Here is a 24371-nt window from a genome sequence, read left to right as displayed (position 1 = left end):
CCATGCTATATCTCTGGAAAACTAAAACTAAAACTGAATGGTATTGTGCAACTAAGATTATGCCTTCAGCCTAAGATTCAGCCTGCCTTGAAATATTTACAAAACTGTTCAAGTGAGTTTATTGTTATGTGTCCCTGATAGGACAATGACATTCTTGCTTTGCTTCAGCACACAGAACATAGTAGGCATTTACTACTGTATGTGCACAACTGAGTCAAAGCGAGCAGATTTCATGTTGCAAGAATTAATTAACCGTGCATAAGCTATTTCTTTCAGAGAATCTATGCAAGACTGATGTACCAATCAGAACTTGACACAGCTAGTCTCTAAGATGGTTTTACAAAAAAAAAAGATACAGAGTGCTGGAGTAACTCAGAAGGTCAGGCAGTCTCTCTGGAGAAGACGAATAGGTGACGTTTCGAACGTTGAGAACCTTCTTCAGACTGATTGTGGTAGGGGGTAGAAAGCTGGAAGAGAAGTGGGGACAGGACAAAGCCTGGCAATAGATGGGTGGATCAGGTGCAAGGAGGTTTTGTTTGGCAGTTGGCTGGCGAGAAATGAAAGACAAATAGTATGAGATAAGGATAAGCTCCAGGATAAGGATAGCCTCTTTGAGTTATTCCAACATTTTGTGTCTATTTTTGGTATAAAGCAGCATGTGCAGTTCATTTTTATTACATTATATGGATTGTGCCTAGTTATTTTCCAGTAGTAAGGCTGTTGTATTCTTACCTAAACGTTAAGCAAATTTTGAGCAGCGGTCCCTCCACATTAAAATCCCTTGATGCTGTTGCCATTTGACATTTCCATCCATTCTAAAAATACTTTACAATCCATTTTACCCACAGTATGAAATGAGTAGAAGTGCCCTGTGTGCACTGGAGGATCTATCCTTTAATATCTTTATCACCTTCTTTGAAGAAAAATTCTCGGGAGTATCGCAGCCTTGGTGATTGCTGTGGGACGTGGGTTTATTTTATCACCTCAATTGTTGATTCAATTTGCACCTACTGGCACTCACTGCCAAAGAGAAAACTGTTTCCATGGCAACAGTGCAAGCAATCAACATAGTTTGAAAGACAAAATCTGTAAAAAAAAAATCAACAGCATTTTAAATAAATTGTTTCCCAAATAAAGTAAGTACATTCTGCTTGCATTAATGTCAAAGCTGTCAATATCGAATCTGGACGGTGGTTGTTGTGAAAAGTGGATGTCGGGCATGCTTCGTTGGGAATTACAAGCGAGGATCAATTAAAGAAAGTTACCCTCTGTCATTGACAGTTCTGTGAGATGACCTCGAATTAGTGCGTTCAAATATTGTTGTTTAAAAATTCAAATACACAACATGTATTTCTTACTGTGATACGCAATTAAAAATCAATTTTAATCTTCTGGAGTGAACATTAATAATGACCATTTTCATCAGTTGTCAAATTAATTTCCTGGAGTAAATAATTAGAGTGACTCCGATGACCCCAATTAGCAAATACCAACTTGTTCTGATGGTCTCTATCTCTGGGAGCACATTGAATTTCATTGTCTTCCCAGTGTCGTGCCAAACTAGAGTATTTAACAGGTAAATAACGCATCTGTCTTGGGCAATCCACACTATATCTTTTTTTTTCCCCACCCTAACATCCTACCTACAATTAGAGGGCAGTCCTGAATGATTATCTACCTCATTGGAGACCCTCAGACTATATTTGAATGACTTTGCTGACTTTATCTTGCACTAAACATTATTCACGTTATTCCCTTTACCATGTATCTGTACAATGTGGATGGCTCGATTGTAATCATGTATTGTCTTTCCACTGACAGGTTAGCATGTAACAAAAGCTTTTTCCTGTACCTCGGTACAGGTGAAACTAAACTCAACTAAACTAAACTGAAAAAAAAAAAAGTGGTGGACAAAAATGCTGGAGAAACTCAGCGGGTGAGGCAGCATCTATGGAGCAAAATAAATACGCAACGCTTCGGGTCGAAACTCTTCTTCTGAAGAAGGGTTTCAACCCGAAAGAGTCTGAAGAAGGGTTTCGAACCAAAAAGTTGTCTATTTCTTTCGCTCCATAGATACTGTCTCACCCACTGAGTTTCTCCAGCATTTTTGTCTATCTTCGATTTTCCAGCATCTGCAGTTCCTTCTTAAAAAAAGTGGTGGTCTGGTCCAGTGCATGGCTTCTCCACTGCAAGCAAACAATGCCTCTCAATGCAAGCTCCTCATCCCATCTCCACCCATCTCATCTTTAGCTTTGCCTGACCAATTCTTGAGTCTTGAGTCTTGGTTTGGAAAGCAGCACTGGGCGATATGTTTTAGATCCAAATTTGTGCAACACATGGTCAAATGTGCCCAAAGTCTCAAATGCCAATGGGTCAACCAAAACCGCAAATCCCAAAAAATCCAACCCTTTCACATGCCATTCCATATAATGGGGTAGACAGCTAGAGTCTGTTTACCCACAGCGGGTTTGTCTAAAACTAGAGGGCATAGCATTAAGGTGAATGTCAGGAGGTTATAATATAGAGACATAGAAAAATAGGTGCAGGAGTAGGCCATTCGGTCCTTCGAGCCAGCACTGCCATTCAATATGATCATTGCTGATCATCTAAAATCAGTACCCTGTTCCTGCTTTTTCCCCATGTCCTGTGATTCATGTAGCCCTAAGAGCTAAATCTAACTCCCTCTTGAAAATATCCATTGAATTGGCCTCCACTGCCTTCCGTGGCAGAGAATTATACAGATTCATAACTCTGGGTGAAAAAAAAAATCCTCATCTCAGTCCAAAATGGCCTACCCATTATTCTTAAACTGAGATCCCTTGTTCTGGACTCCCCCAACATCGGGAACATTTTTCCTGCATCCAGCCTGTCCAATCCTGTAAGAATTTTATATGTTTCTATAAGATTCCCTCTCATCCTAAATTCCAGTGAATACAAACCCAGTCGACCCATTCTTTCATCATATGTCAGGAGGTTATAACCTAGAAACTTAGAGTAAGCCAAGGGGATTTCAGGGGTAATTTTTTCACCAAAGTGGAGTTGGTTCCAGAGATGAGTTGCCAGAGGAGGTGGTGGAGGCAAGAGCAGTCACCGCATTTACAAGGATCTGTACAGGTGCTTAAAACGACGAGGCAGAGAGAGATACGGGGTTAATGTAAGCAAGTGGGATTAATATAGATAGGAATGATTGTGGACATAGCAGTGAGCTGAACAGTCTGCTTGTGTGACTTTACTTTAGCTTCTGTTTATAAAAAGAAAACATGCTTCCTTCATTTTGACCTGGTAGTTGCAGCAACTCAAACGTTATGTAGATTTCTTTCTTCTTGTGTACTTCTAGCCGGGGAATTTCCAAGCACAGTTTTTACTCCAGCATAGGCCTAAATATGCTAACTCCCATGCAATAAAGAGAGGCTCATCAGTTTTTCAATGGCCACTTCTTCCTTTCTGAAACCTCCAGAATGAATTGTGTCTCTCTGATTCCTATAATGTATTAATTCTGAATTGCTATCCCTTTTTCCATTCCCACCATGATTTTCAATGCTTCTGAGATTCAGGTAAAATATATAATGTCCAATTTTAAATGTAATAAATACTTTCTTAAATACCCACAACAATCTCCAACCCGCACTCTCCTTCATGAGATTCTGTGTTGGCATCAGAACCGTTAAAATTCCATTTTCACATTTGATTATAAAGATAAATGTCACTTTTCATTATGCGGAGAAAGGATTATTTATTCCTGAAATTGCTGAGACGCTTATATGGAATATTATAAGCTCATGGACTCTAGCTCAGTATATATTATGTAGCCTATCAACTAGTTTCATTTCAACTTTGTTGACGATCCATTTTTGAATGTTCGTAACAACGAATAAGTGCTGACCCAGTGCATATTTTTCATTAACAAGGATTTGGAATTTTAAAACACATCAATGAAGAAATGCTTCTAGATTTGGGAGTGGGGTGAAGGTAACATTGTCTAGATTATCATATTGCTTCACCCTGCCCTCTGACTAAAACAATTCATAATTAGACCCTGGAAACCATGAACCACTTTCCACCACTCAGTGAAGATGGTCACTGATGATGACATTCACCACTACCTTCACTGTGGTGGTACAGCCTTCAGTGTATTAGTACAGTCTTTGGCTGTTTGAGGAGAAGTGCTTAGAAGCAACAGTGGCGGCATAGCGGTAGAGTTGCTGCCTTACAGCGCCAGGGTCCCGGGTTTGATCCTGACTATGTTTGCATCTGTACGGAGTTTGTACGTTCTCCATGTGACCGCGTGGGTTTTCTCCGGGTGCTCCGGTTTCCTCCCACACTCCAGAGACATACAGGTTTGTAGGTTAATTGGATTCTGTAAATTGTCCCCACTGTGTAGGATAATGCCGAAGTATGGGACAATTGCTAGTCGGTGCCGCAAGGGCCTGTTTCCAAGCTGTATCTCTAAAGTCTACATACAAAGCCCTCCAACCTTGCCACCATTTTCACTATCTATGGGCAGCAGTGATCCCTGCTCCTCTTTTGCGCTTTTATGACATGAATACATCCTGTAATCATCTCAAGGCATTGGAAAAATATTTCCAACACGACTTTCATTAAAAACGGCAAATTGACTGGAAAGATGAGTGAACCACACCCTCTGTATTGAAGCCAAATTATTCTGAGATGGAGAATTATTCTGAGATGAGAAAATAGAAGAGTTGGCCACCAGGCCCTTCAATAGTTTCAATACCAGTAATTAGTGGTTCAATTGTTCTTTATTATTACATGTACAGATATACAGTGAAATGTTTTATTTGCATACAGTTCAGTAAAGTATTACCATGCCTAAAGGGCCTGCCCCACTGTACGAGGTAATTCAAGAGTTCTCCCAAGTTTCCCCTGATTCGAACTCTGAGAATTACGGTAATAGCCACTCGTAGGTACTCGGGGCTCTCGTGGACATTTTTCAACATGTTGAAAAATTTTCACGAGCTTACTGCGTTTCCCGAGTACCTGCCGTTAGCGTTACGAGCCGCTAAGAGATGTCCCGAGCTCCGACGTACCCGCTACGTACAATCTACATACTTACCATGAGTTTGATTTTTATTTTAATTCGGGAGAGCTCTTGAATTACCTCGTACAGTGGGACAGGCCCTTAAGCACAAACCCCCGATTAGTATAAAGTGCAGAGTAATAGTCCACTGCAAGAGTAGCCACGCTTGGCGCCATTTTCAAAGTTTAGTCCGGTCCACACACTTGGTCTTCCGGAGTGGCGGCTGATTCAGGCGAGCCTCAGGCTGCTGCAGGGCCTCTGGCAGTCGCTTTCATGTAGATCATCCAGCGAACCGTGGTCCCTCTCCATACATATTTAGCTGTAACATTTATGATGGTAGACAGGTAATTCTGAAGAATTATATATTTGCAATTGGAGTATGCAGTAGCCACCAAGATACCTCAAAATATTAAGAAGGAACTACAGATGCTGGAGACTGAGGACAAGGTAAATTCATATGGAATGTCTAGGCATTTTTGCGGACAGAACCCAGACATCCAAAACAGACCTTTCATTACAGTGTTGAGGGATGTATGTTTGGTCTCATCGATGTCTTCATGTCTTTCTTTGTCGACCAACATCTGCAGTTAATAACTGCTGTATTTCAGTCCACCACCATAAATATGTTGCTGTCACCTCCTTGTAATGTTGAGGTAAGAGGGGACATAATTACATGGAATGTCATCATCAAGCATCCTTTCTATGATCAAGAATAATTGTGCAAATGGAAATATTGCTTAGAATCAGAATTTTATTTTAATCGTGCAGGTGCATTGAATTAGGGGGGGGAAACAAAATCAATGGAATCTATGATTTTAAAAAGTGAACCTAGTATAAGGTAATTTCAAGTTAGAAAATTGCAACTTCATATGTATGACAAACTTTGTCATTATGTGATAGCTGAATTCAAGACGCTTTTCATTTAAAACTCATTTTTTGTTGGTGATATTCTAACCATGGCTGTGTCTTCGTGTTGATGTACTGAACTCCATTAAACCCAGAAAAAGGTTAACATATCGCTGTTGACAGAGCGCTGTGGCGACATCAGCAGAATCAACAGTGCTCCTAAAAGAAACTGGTCTCAATTTTAGCATTGTGCATTTTGTCAGACTCTACAAAGGCTGCTGAAAATGTGAGGCCAGCCACTCTTTCACCTTATTTTATGGGATCCAGCCAAGCCTGGGTTTAATCTGGCCTTTGTGTCAGTCTGGGTACAACACCAGCCACAAGAAGTAAAGTTCCTGATTCAAAAACAGTTACCAGACAATAATCAGATCTGAGCTCACTCACAGGAGTTTGGAGATAATTGCATGCTAACGGAGAACAACTAATTCAGGGTTGAGTGAATACTTGGGGTTATTGTGTAAAATTACATCCAATTTATAGCGCAAAAGCAGACAATTGACCCCAATGGCTTTTGGCATCTTTTATGCTCCACACCCTCCCTCCTTCCATCCAAATCCCTTCAGCACATGCTGTTATATATTTATTCCATGTGTGCTCAACCTCCTTTGAAATATATCCGTGCTATTCTTTTTCTTATTTCAAAATAATGGGAATAAAAAATATAAATCAATAAAAAAACTGTGCAAAAACTCATCATACATTCTCCGTGTCTATAATTCAGTAGTGTCATACTCACTAGTCTAAGCACTTGGCTTTACACAACCACCCTTGCTGCTCATGGCCCCTGGAGTGATATCCCTTCCCTTGCTCAGATATCCCTTCCCCTGCTCAGTCCCTCAAGACCCAGCAGCGCACGGACCCTGTCTGCGCTATTCCCCTCAACTGCTCCATGTCGTAGCCACACAAACCTGGAAATAAGTGACAATTTAAACTGTACTCAAGCTGTATTCATGATTTTGGGCACGGCCCTTTTAGTTCGAACAAACTAACAGCACAATAAAAGGGACAATGTTTCAAGGGCAAATTATTCCTTAAATCATCACTTAAACTGTGTTCACGAATTGGGGCACGACCCTATTCACAAGCTCATAAGTTATTGGAGCAGAATTAGGCCGTTCTACTCCACCATTCAATCACGGTCAATCTATCTTTCCCTCACAACTCCATTCTCCTGCCTTCTCCCCATAACCCCTGACACACATACAAATCATGAAGATTAGTACGAACAATCTTGTAACTCAATAAAAGGGACAAAGTTTAAAGGGCAGTACTCCTGTGGTACTAAAATTACACCTATATCAAGATCCAGAACAAAACCCATCATTAAGGTCGGCCAGTTAAACTAATATGACAAATGCATCTAATTTATCCAACCTGTAACCGTGACCACTCATACAGAGGCCAGACCATTGGCGAGGTAGTGTAGGGGGATATTGACCTCTCATACGCAGGTCAGAAAGATCGGAAAATGCGCTCATCTTCGAGTGTTCCTAATAGTTTAGGTTCGAGGCATGGCCTGCTCCAGACCTATTACAGGGTTCATGCTGAGTGTTAATTGCTTATCCGACAAAGGGCGTGAATTGCTATTCGGTTTCACAAGGGAGCCTCCAATTAAGCACTTCTTGAGGATTAACATCACAGTTCATATTCTCAGCGTTCCATTATACACATCTTGCCCGCAGAAAGTCCCAACCAAAAGTATCATTCTGCACTTTGGCCATTATTTGCATTTCATGCATGAATTTAGTCTTTAAATAAATCACACAATATATAAATTGCGTGAAGTGTGGGAGGCACAGTGGAGCAGCGGTAGAGTTGCTGCCTTACAGCGCAAGAGACCCGGGTCTGATCCTGACTACAGGTGCTGTCTGTATGTACATTCTCCCTGTGACCACGTGGATTTTCTCCAGGTGCTCCAGTTTCCTCCCTCACTCCAAAGAGATTTGTGGATTAAGTGGCTCCGGTAAAATTGAAAATTGTCCCTGGTGTGTAGGATAGTGCTAGTGTATCGCTGGTTGGCTTGAACTTGGTGACTAAAGGGCCTGTTTCCATACTGTATCTCTAAAGCCTAAAGTAAAGTCTAAAGAACTGAATGAATTCACCTGTATGTGTGTGGGAAGTGACCAGAGCACCCAGGGAAACCCTTGTAGTTAGAAGGAGAATATGCAAACATAGCACTGGAGGTGAGGATCAAATCTGGATCACTGGAGCTGGAGGCAGCTGCTTTACCAGCTGCAGCACTGTGGTCCACATCATTCAGTTCAATCCAATCCCACCACCATGTCCCACCAGCCTACTGACTCTCTCAACCTCCACATGCAGTTCAGTAAGAACACCATTTTCCCACTGTCTGCTGGTCACGGATCCCTGACCGGGGCCAGTCTGTGTACACCAGCCTTTACACATGCTCTCCACTCATCCAGTTACTGACTCCTATCCTTTACCCCCTTTACCTTTTATCTGTACATCGTGGATGGCCTGATTGTAATCACATTGACTTGATAGTACACAACTAAAAGCATTTCACTGTACCTCAGTACACATGCGTATAACAAACTAAATTAAACTAAACTTCTGTCTCCTTCTCTGCTTCCCTGATTGTGTATTCAGAGCAGAGAGAGCAAGGTATATGAGAAATAGAGTGGGACAGAAAATATAAGCACGGGACACAGTGACACAATAGACACTCTCAACGCCAGGTTTAATAATAGGTATGTTGCAAAACCTACCTTCAGCGGGGCTGCAGATCTGTCCCTGCCCTGTGTGCGATTTTGGCGCCGTTGAGAGGGGGCCAGGTTTAAAACACGACTTTCTCTCGGCTATTCAAATCGAGGTTGTTCAGCCTACTTAGTTGCTGACGAAAAATCGCTGCGAGGTTCATTCGCTGCAGCTATTTTTAAACGTAATCGTTAATTTAATTGTTATAGTAGGTTAAAAATTATCCTCTAAACCAGCGACCGCCGACAATGGGACAGATCTCATAGAGGGGATAACGGAAGGTAGGTTGTTTATTTTTACATTAAAAAGGGCTTCTTAAGATCCCTTTATACAAAGTTTTATGTTGCGAGTAGCTAATTTGGGGCCCGATTAAATCCCCCAGTATTTTTCTGGGCATATGGGGTACAAATCCACCGCAATGGGAACGTTCCAAACCAGCGCGTTCCACATAGTTCCACAGGATCCCACTCAAAAGCTGATTTAAATGGCCATTAATTTACAGCGATTGAACACTAAATTCCTTCCATTTGGCCTATAAATTAATGTAAATGAGATTTAAAAATCATGTTTTATTGTGAATTCTTTGTGAATGTTATTTGGACACCTAGACTATTTAAAAATGTTAATCTTTTCTTAAGAAATGGATCGATGTTTAGATCTAGTAATTGAAGTTTGGAATTAACTACAATTGGGTAACTGACTAATTATATGCTTTAATTTCAGGTCATCCAAGTAAGATTGTTTCATATTTGTTTCAGAATGCTTCAATGTATAATAACTGAACATTTCTTTCAGTTCTCTTAATTGTTAATAAAGTTATGGCCATGTCCCTGTCCTCGATCACAGCTTTTGTGTTAAGTCAATGGAAAATTAATAGGGACCAAGATGCTAATTTCCGAGTATGAAAATGGCCATAACTCTTTTAATACTGAAGATATGAAAGTGAATTAGGTGTCAAATTAAACTTATTTTTGTGCTTTATCTGATGGGATAAATTGCAGACTTGATTTTTTAAATCTCAAAATTTTATGACATTGCTACTAATAATTAAAGTGGATGGCTTATATTGTGGAATCTATAACATCTATGAAATGGAGAAACAAGGAACAGCAGATGTATGATGAGTGTTTAACTCTACTGGGCATGTACTCGCTGGTGTTTAGGATGAGAGGGGACCTCATTGAAAATTTCTGAATAGTGAAAGGCCTGGATAGAGTGGATGTGGAGAGCATGTTTCCACTCGTGGGAGAGTCTAGGACCAGAGGGCACAGCCCTAGAATAAATGGACGTACCAAAAGCCTAGATAGAGTGGACAGATAGAGTGGACCAGAAATGGACAGCCTCAGAATATAAGGACATACCTTCAGAATGGAGATGAGGAGGAATTTCTTTGGTCAGAGGGTGGTGAATCTGTGAAATTCATTGCCACAGACAGTTGTGGAGGCCAAGTCTGTCCTTGTCTTTACGGCAGAAATTGACAGATCCTTGATTAGTATGGCTGTCGAGTGTTGCAGGGAATAGACGGGAGAATGGAGTTGGGAGGGAAGATAAATCAGCCATGATTGAATGGCAGAGTAGACTCAATGGCTGAATGGCTAATTCTGCTCCTATGACGTATAAACTTATGAAGATGCTGGAATATTGAGGAGAACACAAAGTACTGGAGTGGGTCAGGCAGCATCTCTGGAGCATATGGATAGGCAAATTTTGGGTCGGGACCCTTCTTCAGACTGCTCTGCATCCACTACTTGGACATAGTTCTACCTATCACACGTTTCTGGCGATGATTCTCAAAGTACAGGAAATATCCCAGTCATTTTATTGTATTGCAAAGATGCCAAAAGATAGATATTTCTACTATTTCCTGTAGAATAAAAGTGCATATGAGCAACAGATGTCAAAAATACCCCAACAGCTGTTGAATATAAAAGTATAAATTAAAAGGAACACTGCAAGGCATGCAACCAGTTATAAGAGACATTTGAAAGTATTTTCCTTCATTTTGTTGAAATTTAGTTGTTCATTGGTTTTAATGATATATAAGGTCATAAGGAATAGGAGTAGAATTAGGCTATTCGGACCATCGTCTACTCCACCATTCAATCATAGCTGATCTATCTCTCTTTCTCTCAAAACCCCATTCTCCTGCCTTCTCTCCATAACCTCTGCCACCTGTACTAATCAAGAACCTATCTATCTCTGCCTTAAAAATATCCAGACTTAGCCTCCATAGCCTTATGTGGCAAAGAATTCCACAGATTCGCGACCATCTGATGAAATAAATGTATCTTCATCTCCTTCCTAAAAGAACGTCCTTTAATTCTGAGGCTATGACCTCTAATTCTAGACTGTCCCACTGATGGAAACATCCTCTCCACATCCACTCTATCCAAGCATCTCACTATACTGTATGTTTCAATGAGATCCCCCCTCATTCTTCCAACCCCAACGATTACAGGCCCAGTGCCGACAAATGCTCATCATAGGTTAACCTACTCATTCCTGGGATCATTCTTGAAAACATCCTCTGGACCCTGTCCAGAGCCAGCACATCCTTCCTCAGATATGGTGCTCAAAATTGCTCTCAATATTCCAAATGCGGCCTTACCAGCGCTTTATAGAACCTCAGCATTACATCCTTGTTTTTGTATACAAGCCCTCTTGAAATAAATGCTAGCATTGAGTTTGCTTTCATTACTACCGATTCAATTTGCAGATTAACTTTTTGGGAATTCTGCACCAGCACTCCCAAGTCCCTTTGCACCTCTGATTTCTGGATTTTCACCCCATTTAGAAAATAGTCTACGCCTTTATTCCTACTACCAAAATGCTTGACTCCACACTTTGCTACTATATTCCATCTGCCACTTCTCTGCCCACTCTCCCAACCTGTCCAAGTTCTTCTGCAGAGTCCCTGCTTTTTCTACACTACCTGTCCCTCCACCTATTTTCGTATCATCTGCAAACTTTGCCACAAAGCCTTCAATCCCCTCGTTCAAATCATTAATATACCATGTGAAGAGTAGCGGCCCCAGCGCCGACCCTTGCGGAACTCCACTAGTCACTGGCAGCCAACCAGAAAAAGCCCCCTTCATTGCCACTCTTTGTCTTCTGCCATCCAGCCAACCTGCTCTCCAGGCTAGTATCTGCCCTTTGATACTGTGGGCTCTCACCTTCCCAAGCACCCTAACGTGTGGCACCTCATCAAAGGCTTTCTGCAATCTAAGTAAATAACATCAACTGTCTGTCCTGCTATTTACTTCTTCAAAGAATTCCAGCAAATTTATCAAGCAAGACCTCCCCTTGACAAAGCCATGCTGACTTTGGCCTATTTTATCGTGAACTTCAAAGTACTCTGCAACCTCATCGTTTATAATGGACTCTAAATTCTTACCAACCACCGAAATCAGACTAACTGGCCTATAGTTCGCACTATCCTGCCTTGCTCCCTTTTGGTGCATCGAGGTAATATTGGCAATTTGCCTATCTTACCTTGCATCTAAAAAAATGTGCAAAGAGTTGTAAGTGGGAATGTACTGCTGTTCCTTCACCAATTTTATACCTGATAAAGAAAAATAGGGATGTTCCAACAGAAAGACTGAGAGAAGATGCCAACAGCCGCAGTTCAGCCGAACCTGCGGATGCATTTGGTTAAATCCCTCTGAAAAAGTCTTTGTGTTATGCTCTGGTGCAGTGTGAGAGTAAACAGACCTGCACTCGAGCTTCAACAGAGGCACAGCGTCCTTACTGGGAATGCTGCTCTGTGCACACTGTTCAATTCAATCCCGTTATCTTATAAATGTTGAGGTCATGTCACAAAGTATGCACTGCCCCTGGCCCATGTTTGAACTCAAAGAACACTAATGAAAGGTCAGACTGAACAGTCTCCTGAAAAATGCTCATATCTATTTGTTCAACCATAAAATAAAGCTAGGTGCCAGTCTGCCTCATCAGGTTCATGTGCACTCATTCACTTACCTTTCAATTCATTTTGCCAGTTGTTTTTTTTTTCATTGTCAAGCTCTTTAACACTTTTCAAAGTCTCCCAGAAATATAATTGTTAAATTCTGTTAAAAAGCAATTTTCTTATTTCCTATCATAGAAACATAGAACATAGTTGCAGGAGTAGGCCATTCGGCCCTTCGAGCCTGCACCGCCATTCAATATGATCATGGCTATCATACTAGTTTTGTTCACAGGGCGAGAGATACACAGAAGGCAGACACAGGAAAGACACAAAATGCTGGAGTATCTCAGCAGGTCAGGCAGTATAATTGGAGAAAATGGATGGGTGATGTTTTGGGTCGGGACCCTTCTACCCAAAACGTCACCTATCCATGTTCTCCAGGGCTGCGTTACTCCAGCATTTTGTGTCTTTTATAAGTGATAGGAACAGAGTTAGGCCATTTGACACATCAAGTCTATGCCATTCATTCATGGCTGATCTACCTTTCCCTCACAACCTTACCTCCTGTCAAGAATCTATCAATCTTTACCTTAAAAATATCCATAGACTTGGCCTCCACAGCCTTCTGTGCAACAAATTCCACAGATTCCCCACCCTTTGACTAAAGAAATTCCTCTTTGTCTCCTTTTATTCTGAGGCTATGTCCTCTGGTCTTAGACTCTGCTACTCATGGAAACGTCCTCTCCACATCCACTCTATCCTTGGTAAACCAGAATCCACAGTTCCTTGTTTCTACGGAAGAGATACATAAATGAGCTAATCTTAAAGAGATTCTGTGCCAGGCATTTAATTTAGTTTCATGGATCAAAAATGTATTCTATGTACACAAGTGGAAAGAACAATAATATAATTCAAGAAATATTGATTCCACAATGATGAGATTAAAGTGATCCAAGTAGATGAAGTGAGATGCGTATGAAATAGGTTCACTGGTCAATTTTAGACAGGAATGTAGCAACCATCAGTTTGTGTGGCTCCCACCCTTGTGGCTCTGTTCGGATGGCACATTGGCACAGCGGTAGAGTTGTTGCCTCAGCGCCAGAGACCTGGCTTCAAACCTGACCTTGGGTGCTGTCTGTGTGGAATTTGCACATTCTCCCTGTGACCACGCTGGTGCTCCGGTTTCCTCCCACATCAACAAAGACGTGCATTAATTGTTACATACGTTAATTGGCTTCTGTGACTTGTGCCTGGTGTGTAGAATAGCACTAGTGTGCGAGGTGATCGTTGGTCGGAATGGACTCGGTGGGTTGAAGGTCCTATTTCCATGCTGTGCCTCTAAACAAAACAATTTTGTGGCCTGAAGTTTAAAATTCAAGAGCTATTTTAAAATAAGCAAATGTGCACTTGCACTGTTTACAGTTACGAATTTTACTTTCTCCAAAACACTTCTGAGACCAATGAGAACAATTTGAAAAAAATACCCTGCAGCACAGCAGAATGGCTAATCAGTAGCCTGATCACCAGGCAATCTCTGCTGTTCCTTTATTAGGCAGAAGTGCCCTGAAACAGAAGGATTGGCTTTAATGTCGAGTCTTCACCTCTGGGCTTGATGTTTTGTATCCAACGCAGACAAAAGATTGGAAAATCATGACTGTCAAACCTTGGCAAGGCTTTCTGCTGGGGTTTTTTTAAGTGTTCCTGTGAATACCCACAATAAAAAGCAGCAAACAAAGATAAAGAATTGCCAATAGTAACATCAGTCAATTTGACACATACCAAAATTCACAAAATGAATTGCTCTGCAATGTCTGTGGGAGGGTATCTAAAAGAAAAAGAAACTACAAATACTCAAGAGCTACTTTCCAGCAGAGCCCTCTGACATAACTCCTTGATTGTTGCCTTAAACATTGTGCTTTTATGGAGAGCCTCTCCTACAGTGGTATTCATTTATCATCTGTAGCCATTGCTTCCTGTGAAGCATTTTCCTTGAGGAAAATAATGCGCGTTTTTGGGTCCAAATAAGCTTTCAGATTTAATGTTGTTCAACTTGGCCCCATAATGAGCACAGTTGCTAGGAGACAGACAGTCTTTTGACCTCAGCCTTTCCCAAGAGCTGAAGTTGTCACTCTTCAGTAATTTTTTTTCCCACAGAATTTTGATAATAGTTGATGTCTTTATGACCATCGGAGGTTTTAGGTGGCAGCGTGACAAGGTGGCGAATCCGCTATTTAATTGATATAGTCTTTTTGGGGAAGAACAGTTTGAGTAGAATAGATTTGAGGTGCTGAATTCTGTCATTGTTTTATTCTTATTTTCAGTGGACTGCTTGGACTCATCTTGTTCGGGTCGAGGGATTTGTGTCCATGGGGAATGCCACTGTGCCACCGGCTGGGGCGGACCAAAATGCGAGAGTCCAAGAGTAGCTTGCGAAGGCCAGTGTTCAGGACACGGGACGTTCCTGCCCGACTCAAGGACCTGCAGTTGCGACCTTGCCTGGACGGGCCACTATTGCTCAATTGGTAATGTACCCAACTACTCCAACTTGGTCCTCCAGCACACGACCAGAATAATCTCAGGAGTTTGAAAACAAAAATTGTTTTGCCATGTGTGATTTCCATCCTTTCATTTTCTTCTAATTTCTATGTCCACGTTGATATTGTAAAAACTGCGAAAATCTTTTATGTTGGATAATGCTGAATTAAAACTATGCTAACATTTTTAACCATCAGAGGACAGACAGTAGGTTTAAGGTGACGGTTGAAAGATTTAATAGGAACCTGAGGGGTAACCCTTTCACACAAAGGGTGGTGGATGTACAAAGCGAGCTGTCGGAGGAGGTAGTTGAGGCAGGTACTATCGCAATGTTTAACAAACATTTAAACACGGTTTAAAAGACTGGTTTAGTGGGATTTGGGCCAAACGCAGGAAGGTGGAACTAATTAATGTAAATGGGACATGTTAGCTGGCGTGGGAAAGTTGGGCCCAATGGCCTGTTTCCACGCTGTAAGACTCTATGACTCTCTGACTCTACAAATAAATTGTGCAGGTAGATAAGAGATGGTCTTGCCAACATGTTTGGCTCAGAAGGACCCAATCTTATGCTGTTTTCTGTATCCAATGCTCTCTAACAAGAGAGTAATAACCATTCAGTGACCTCCAGTTGTATTATGGTTGAGTCAGTCAGTGCCTCGAGCTCCAGCAAAGTGTCTCCCATTAACTTCTCCTATGTTTGTCGGATAGCTACCAGATACTGAGGACAGAAAAAGGCACAATGTGCTGGAGTAACTCAGCAGGTCAGGCATCTTCTCTGGGGAACATGATAGATGACGTTACATAGAGTCATCGAGTCATGCAGCACAGAAAACGGGCCCTTCGGCCCAACATACCCATGCTGACATATGCAGTGTCAACCATTTTGGTCCAGCGGGCATTGACCATTTCCATTACATAAACCTACATTACATTACAACCCTCTATCAGCACAAACAAGTTTCACAATGGACAATTTGTTTTTTAAATTTTTAATAAACACATTTTAAGATGGGAAACATTAGGGTAGATCTGGACGTTGCAGATACTGGACTTTGATACAGCACGGAAACAGGCCCTTCGGCCCAACTTTCCCATGCTGACAACACCCCACCTATATTAGTCCCGCCTGCCTGCGTTTGACCCATATCCCTCTAAACCTTTCCTATCCCTGTACCTGTCCAAATATCTTTTCAATATTGCTACATGTCCAAATTTGTCTTGAATGTTGTTATACATGTTATTTTGAGTCGGGACCCTACCATTTCACTTTATTGGGGCACTGGTACTCAAGATTTTCATCATTTGAAACGAATAAACCATCAGAATTTTGAAGTATTAATAATCACATCTAAAACTCTCACAGGTAGACAAAAATGCTGGAGAAACTCAGCGGGTGAGGCAGTATCTATGGAGCGAAGGAATAGGCAACGTTTCGGGACGAGACCCTTCTTACAATACAATACAATACAATACAATACCATACAATACCATTTATTTGTCATTTGAACCTCACGTGAGGTTCAAACGAAATTTGGTTTCTGCAGCCATACAAGAAAAGAACCAATGGTTTTGAACTTAAAGAAAGGTAACTTTGAGGGTATGAGACGTGAATTGGCCAAGATTGACTGGCAAGTAATTCTAAAAGGGTTGACGGTGGATATGCAATGGAAGGCATTTAAAGACTGCATGGATGAACTACAAAAATTGTTCATCCCAGTTTGGCAAAAGAATAAATCAGGGAAGGTAGTGCATCCATGGATAACAAGGGAAATCAGGGATAGTATCAAAGCAAAGGATGATGCATACAAACTAGCCAGAAAAAGCAGCATACTGGGAGAAATTCAGAGACCAGCAGAGGAGGACGAAGGGCTTAATTAGAAAAGGAAAAATGGATTATGAAAGAAAACTGGCAGTGAACATAAAATCTGACTGCAAAAGTTTTTATAGATATGTGAAAAGAAAGAGATTAGTTAAAACAAATGTAGGTCCCTTGCAGTCAGAAACAGGTGAGTTGATCATGGGGAACCAGGATATGGCGGACCAATTGAATAACTACTTTGGTTCCGTCTTCACTAAGGAAGACATAAATGATCTGCCGGAAATAGCAGGGGCCCGCGGGTCAAAGGAGGTGGAGGAATTGAGTGAAATCCAGGTTAGTCGGGAAGTGGTGTTGGGTAAATTGAATGGATTAAAGGCCGATAAATCCCCAGGGCCAGATAGGCTGCATCCCAGAGTACTTAAGGAAGTAGCTCCAGAAATAGTGGATGCATTAGTAATAATCTTTCAAAACTCCTTAGATTCTGGAGTAGTTCCAGAGGATTGGCGGGTAGCAAACGTAACCCCACTTTTTAAGAAGGGAGAGGGAGAGAGAAAACGGGGAATTACAGACCAGTTAGCCTAACATCGGTAGTGGGGAAACTGCTAGAGTCAGTTATTAAAGATGGGATAGCAGCACATTTAGAAAGTGGTGAAATCATTGGACAAAGTCAGCATGGATTTACGAAAGGTAAATCATGTCTGACGAATCTTATAGAATTTTTCGAGGATGTAACTAGTAGCGTGGATAGGGGAGAACCAGTGGATGTGGTGTATCTGGACTTCCAGAAGGCTTTCGACAAGGTCCCACATAAGAGATTAGTATACAAACTTAAAGCACATGGCATTGGGGGTTCAGTATTGATGTGGATAGAGAACTGGCTGGCAAACAGGAAGCAAAGAGTAGGAGTAAACGGGTCCTTTTCACAATGGCAGGCAGTGACTAGTGGGGTACCGCAAGGCTCAGTACTGGGACCCCAGCTATTTACAATATATATTAATGATCTGGATGAGGGAATTGAAGGCAATATCTCCAAGTTTGCGGATGACACTAAGCTGGGGGGCAGTGTTAGGTGTGAGGAGGATGCTAGGAGACTGCAAAGTGACTTGGATAGGCTGGGTGAGTGGGCAAATGTTTGGCAGATGCAGTTTAATGTGGATAAATGTGAGGTTATCCATTTTGGTGGCAAAAAACGGGAAAGCAGATTATTATCTAAACGGTGGCCGATTGGGAAAGGGGGAGATGCAGCGAGACCTGGGTGTCATGGTACACCAGTCATTGAAGGTAGGCATGCAGGTGCAGCAGGCAGTAAAGAAAGCGAATGGCATGTTGGCTTTCATAGCAAGAGGATTTGAGTATAGGAGCAGGGAGGTTCTACTGCAGTTGTATAGGGTCTTGGTGAGACCACACCTGGAGTATTGCGTGCAGTTTTGGTCTCCAAATCTGAGGAAGGACATTATTGCCATAGAGGGAGTGCAGAGAAGGTTCACCAGACTGATTCCTGGGATGTCAGGACTGTCTTATGAAGAAAGACTGGATAGACTTGGTTTATACTCTCTAGAGTTTAGGAGATTGAGAGGGGATCTTATAGAAACTTACAAAATTCTTAAGGGGTTGGACAGGCTAGATGCAGGAAGATTGTTTCCGATGTTGGGGAAGTCCAGGACAAGGGGTCACAGCTTAAGGATAAGGGGGAAATCCTTTAAAACCGAGATGAGGAGAAGTTTTTTCACACAGAGAGTGGTGAATCTCTGGAACTCTCTGCCACAGAGGGTAGTTGAGGCCAGTTCATTGGCTATATTTAAGAGGGAGTTAGATGTGGCCCTTGTGGCCAAGGGGATCAGAGGGTATGGAGAGAAGGCAGGTACGGGATACTGAGTTGGATGATCAGCCATGATCATATTAAATGGCGGTGCAGGCTTGAAGGGCCGAATGGCCTACTCCTGCACCTAATTTCTATGTTTCTATGTTTCTAAGACACACACCAACACAATTTACAAACATCCATCACAGTGAATCTCCTCCTCACTGTGATGGAAGGCAAAGTCTTGTCTCTCCCCTGCTCTCCATTCCTCTCCCGATGCCCGGCGGGCGCTAGCAAGTCAGCGGCCATTTAAAGCCACGCCGGGCGATGTAAGGCCCTTCTCTGGGGAACATGATAGATGGAGTCATCGAGTCATGTAGCACAGAAAACAGAAATACTTCAAAATTCTGATGGGTTATTCGTTTCTTCACACTGATGTTGGTGGGTGGGCAGGAAAAAAAAGGAAGAGGCGGAGACAGTTGGCGGTGGGAGAGCTGGGAAGGGGAGGGGAAGGAGGGGGAAAGCAAGGACTACCAGATATTGGAGAAGTCAATGTTCATACCGCTGGGGTGTAAACTACCCAAGCAAAATATGGGGTGCTGCTCCACCAATTTGTAGTGGGACTCCCTCTGGCCATGGAGGACGCCCAGGACAGAAAGGCCAGATTCGAAATGGGAGGAGGTGTTGAAGTGTTGAGCCGCCGGGAGATCAGATTAAAACTTTAAAAAAACAAAAATCTTAATAAAACCTTCACTGTTATTTATTCTGCTTATACTGCATATTCTGCTTACTTCTCTTACACATTCTTACTTTTCTTTCACTCTTTGGATCTTTAAGCGACCCAAATGTATCGTAAACTTCCATCTATATCTCAAAGGCTGTGGTGGGTCTAATCAATGTCTCTGCAGTTTATCTAAAAGCCTATTCATCGCAGTATTTTAATGGTTACAAGAAACTTTCACTTACTTTAAATTTCTCAGAAAACAAATAAATGTTCTGATTTCTGTGCTGCACTGTTCCATGTCCTCATTTTCTTCTCAATTTCCTGATGTTCCTGATTTTCTTCATCTTAAATTGCCTTCAAAAATTGGAACCATTGAGATTATTTTAAATTAGCCCAATCTGCCCAATTTTCAAGTTAATTTTTAATTGACCTGAGGAATAAAATCAAACAGAGTGCAGAATGGCTTCATGTTGCAAATGCAAATAGAACATTTGCTGCAAAGACTCAGCATCTCAGGTTGGCCGGCATCTGTGGGGAGGAATTAAAAGACAATAGATGCAGGAGTCGGCCATTCGGCCCTTCGAGCCAGCACCACCATTCAATGTGATCATGGCTGATCTCCAAACTGCTGGTGTCTGAGGAAAGAACCCAGACATCATTGTCCATGTTCTCCAGAAATGCTGCCTGACCCACTGAGTTTCTCCAGCACGTTATATCTGAGACCGCCAGAGAATCTCAACAGGTCAAACATCATCTGTGAAGGAAAAGGGACTGATGACTTTTTGGGTGGGGACCCTTCTTTAGAATTAGATACACATTTGGCACAGGGAAAATATCACACACGCTGAGATAAATCACATCCAGTTGTGTCCAGGCCATTTCTATAATCCACCTGGAAGTCATTACCCACATGATCTAATGTGCTTTTATGAGCAAATTGGTCCAAATTACACAGATTGAATGCATTAGCTTTTCTACTGAAATGCTTAACATTTGCTTCATTTGGATAATGTTCCATTGCACTGGGGATGAAAATTAAAAAGTTAACACAACTTTGCACATGTTTCTCCATAACTGAAATCTTAAAACTGTTTGCCCTCTGCCTTCGCATAGCCCATTGTAACCCTTTATCATTTCACAGCTGAAAAGGAACACAATATTTCTGCTCCAAGGCTATTAGCGTTAGCAATTTGCAAACAGCTGTTAGCTGGTAGTTTACAGTGGTGGTTGTTGATCCGAATGACATCGTTCCTTCCCACCCTGCAGCCAAGTGCTTGGCCTACACACAAAGTCTTCTGACGCTAATCAGATTAAGATGAAGGCATCGCTGACCATGAGCAGGTGAACACGATCTGCTAAGGCAGTGCAATATCTCACCAAAGGTATCCCAACACACCCGCTTCCTCAAATACACTCCGATTTTAAAGCTACTATTCCCAACAATTTCGACATTGTAAAAGCCTGCTTTGAATTTGAATATTTATCAAACCAAGATTCTCTTTAATCCTTTTAAAACTTTTCATTGTATTTTTTTGTTTCACTTGCCCTCTCTTGAACTTTTTGCCATCTGTTAGTGAGATGTGTTAACCTTGTCAATGAGCTGTAATAACTGAATGACATTACTGCACCTATTGCAACGTTTCCACAGTTATGTTTTGATTTAAAACTCAGAATATTATGAAATACTGAGCAGGAAAAGATGGTTTGGAGTGAAGGAGAATGTGTGGAATGCTGTCTCTCCAAATGCAGCAAGGCAGAACCTGTAAACTGAAACTTATTAAATCCTTTTCTGTTTTTAAAATCATGCCATGACCAGTGAAATTTACTCTTTCACTGCTTATGTAACCTCCAGGCCTCAATCCACAATATTACATTTTAATTTTCTAACATCACAATTTCTAATGCCATTTATTTAACCCTGATGGTTAGGAATCCGTCTTTGTTTGGTCAAGTTTTGTTCATTTAGCACAGCTTTAACAGAGATAGGCTCATGGAATCATACAGTGGTTAAACAGGCCCCTCTGCCCAACTTGCTCACACCGACCAGCATGTTCTATCTACATTAGTCCCACCTGCCTGCGTTTGGCCTATTACCCTCTAAACCTGTCCTATCCATGTACTTGTCCAAATTTTTTTTATATGTTGCGATAGTACCTGTCTCAGACCTTCTCTGCAGCTCATTCCATTTACCCACCACCTTTTTGTGTGAAAAAGTGTTTTAAAACTTTTGTAAGATATGTTCGGCTACGTTCCAAATGTTTGCCATTTAAGGTGGTCACTCTGATATGCTTCCTGTGTTTCTTACTTGTCTCTGGAAAAATGCAGGGGATCGTTTTAAAACCCATGCCATTTGCTGGGCCATCATCGCTGGTCAGGAAATTTTCACAACTAATTTATTAACTCATCACTAACACTTTAGATTTCAAACGCTCAGAGTAGATTTCTCTCAAGGAGGTGCAAGCATCCAGCGTCTGTGAATATATCTGCTGAGATTGTACTTCAGTACTTTAGAAACCATCTTGGCAAAGCTGATATAAGACCTTTACAACTATCCACAAATTTGATGCCAGAAATATTCAAACTATGATTTGTGTCTCCCAAGTTTTTCTTCACTATTCTGTTTCCCAGCATTTCTTCTTGAAAGGTTTTTTTATTGGCTCTTTAATTATTACCTGCCAATTCTAAAGGGCAAGGCTTTATTAGTACTGTGTTTATTTATTTATTTAATTGCACTATTGCAGTGTTTAAGAGACATTTGGGCAGGTACATAAATAGGACAGGTTTGAGGGATGTGGGCAGATGGGACTAGTGTAGCGGGCCACATTGGTAGGCGAGGGGAAGTTGGGCCGAAGGGCCTGTTTCCACGCTGTATGACTTTTAATTGGCTTAATTCATATCAGCCAGAAGTTTGGATGCGAAATCATTTGTGGAGACTTGATCAGATTGATATAACAAATTGCAACAGATACATAATTCAAATCATTGCATTCAAGCAGTAGAAGTAATTAATCAAACTTCCTTCATCTGAATCATAATGGAAATGTTTGTAATCAAAAACACATGTGCAGATGTAAATGAAGCATAAAACCACAACGCTCTGTAATTAAATTTTGATCATTTAAGAATGATCTGTTTAAATCTGAAAAGCTTTCAGTTCTGGATGGATACCACAATTGGTGCAGGTTGCACATTGTACTTTCACAGAGCATTGAGCAATATTTTTAGTTTTAAATATGCATGTTGAAGATGCAACTTACAGCTGAGAGGATTAGTTGAAGACCAGTCTGAAGGGTCTCGACCTGAAATGTCACCCATTCCTTCTCCCCAGAGATGCTGCCTGTCCCGCTGAGTTACTCCAGCATTTTGTGTCTACCTTCGATTTATTCCAGTTCTTTCCTACACGGATTTGTTGAACTATGTTTTGTGTTTGTCTACCAATAGGCTCACCTTCTAGCATAATGTCAATCTAAAAGATCGTTTTTTTTTCATGATGCCAGGCGCTAGGCACACTAGCTCCCCGAAAAAGAAAACAATTAGATTGATCTATAGCAGCCAATATCATAACGTGAACTGTTATATATGTACTGGCCTCTTTTTGTCCACAAAAAAAGCAATTACTTATTTGAATCACATAACTTCAATTCAGCAGACTAACTCTACCTGTGTTAAAATAGACAATAAATTGTCACAAAATTCCTTTGCTTGTACCCTTAATAAACTGATTTAACAGGCCAATGCTTCAATACTTAATGGAAAGTCTAACATTGTACGATGTGATTTCAGCCCATTACATTTTGATTAAAAATAAGTCAAATGTAACTAATTCTAAGAAAGGCCACCTTTGCTGGAGCTACATTTTAAACGTGTATAAACGTTGAAAAGTTTGATTCTTAAAGGGAAGAAATTTTCAGCATTTTGATCTCCGAAACTCTGATTAAAAAGCTACATTTTAAGAACATTTGGTGCAATATATCAATTATTTACGTTGTCTGTTGATAGATTTTAATTGTTGAGTACCGCAGTGTCTAATACAATTATTTTTCATGCATTTATGTAGTTGCTAACTTGCTTCCTATCTGTTGCAAGTTTGACTTATTTTTAATTAAATGTGAAATTTCATACATTTCCTGCTGTCTGTATCAACCACCAAATTTTATCACCAAAGAATGGTGTTGAACATTAGTTAGCATGAGCTTATAAGCAAAGTAGGTGGACCGTTTATAGATGCCCTCTGTAATCCCTATTTTATTGTAATCTTCTTATCAAAACCTTTTTTGTTGAAAGGAATGAACTGCCAAGGATGCGGGGAAAACAAAATCCCTTTATTCTTGCATGACCAGGTCACCAAACTGCTAGATCTTTGGTAATAATACTGGCATTTTCCTGTGTCTCCCACAGAGATTTGTGCAGTAGACTGTAGCAGCCATGGGATCTGCATTGGAGGCACCTGTCGCTGTGACGAAGGATGGATGGGCAGTGCCTGTGATCAGCGAGCTTGTCACCCACGCTGCAATGAGCATGGGACTTGTAAGAATGGCAAGTGTGAATGCAGCCCTGGGTGGAATGGAGAGCACTGCACTATTGGTAGGACTTGAGAAAAGCACGTTTAATCTATTCATGTTCCTTAGTTTGGCATGAGCAGTTAGCTTAATGGAATTTTAAACATTTGTGGTGAATTTTTATTTGCGAATGACTGTCCATTTGTGGCCAGAAGGGAGGACACTATGAAGCACACTAAAATGAATATAAAAGCAGATATTTTCCATTTCTTTCTTTTAAATAATCAAATTTTGGATCAACAATCATTCAAAAACTATGATGGGATCAATTTTATTGATATTTTAATTTCTAGGGCTGATTTTGAAACAAGTTTACCAAAAGGTCAGTATCAGTCCAGCTTAAATGCCACATTGATCTTTTTTC

At 41.1% G+C, this 24371-nt stretch overlaps 1 protein-coding gene across 5 annotated transcripts in view; it reads left to right on the top strand.

The window, feature by feature from the left end:
• The window catches only part of tenm4 (teneurin transmembrane protein 4), a 531769-nt gene that overhangs the window by 382906 nt on the left and 124492 nt on the right, over window positions 1-24371 (top strand). For all 5 annotated transcript variants that reach the window (XM_055637190.1, XM_055637189.1, XM_055637191.1 and 2 more), the window contains 2 exons: window positions 14891-15091; window positions 23847-24032. In XM_055637190.1, coding sequence (XP_055493165.1) covers window positions 14891-15091; window positions 23847-24032 — 387 coding nt within the window. The remainder of the gene's footprint in view (window positions 1-14890; window positions 15092-23846; window positions 24033-24371) is intronic.

This window comes from Leucoraja erinacea, chromosome 6, assembly GCF_028641065.1.
Source record: "Leucoraja erinacea ecotype New England chromosome 6, Leri_hhj_1, whole genome shotgun sequence".
In the NCBI taxonomy this organism is placed as follows: Eukaryota; Metazoa; Chordata; class Chondrichthyes; order Rajiformes; family Rajidae; genus Leucoraja; species Leucoraja erinaceus.
Note: the sequence above shows the minus strand (reverse complement) of the source record. Positions and strands in the feature narration are given on the sequence as shown.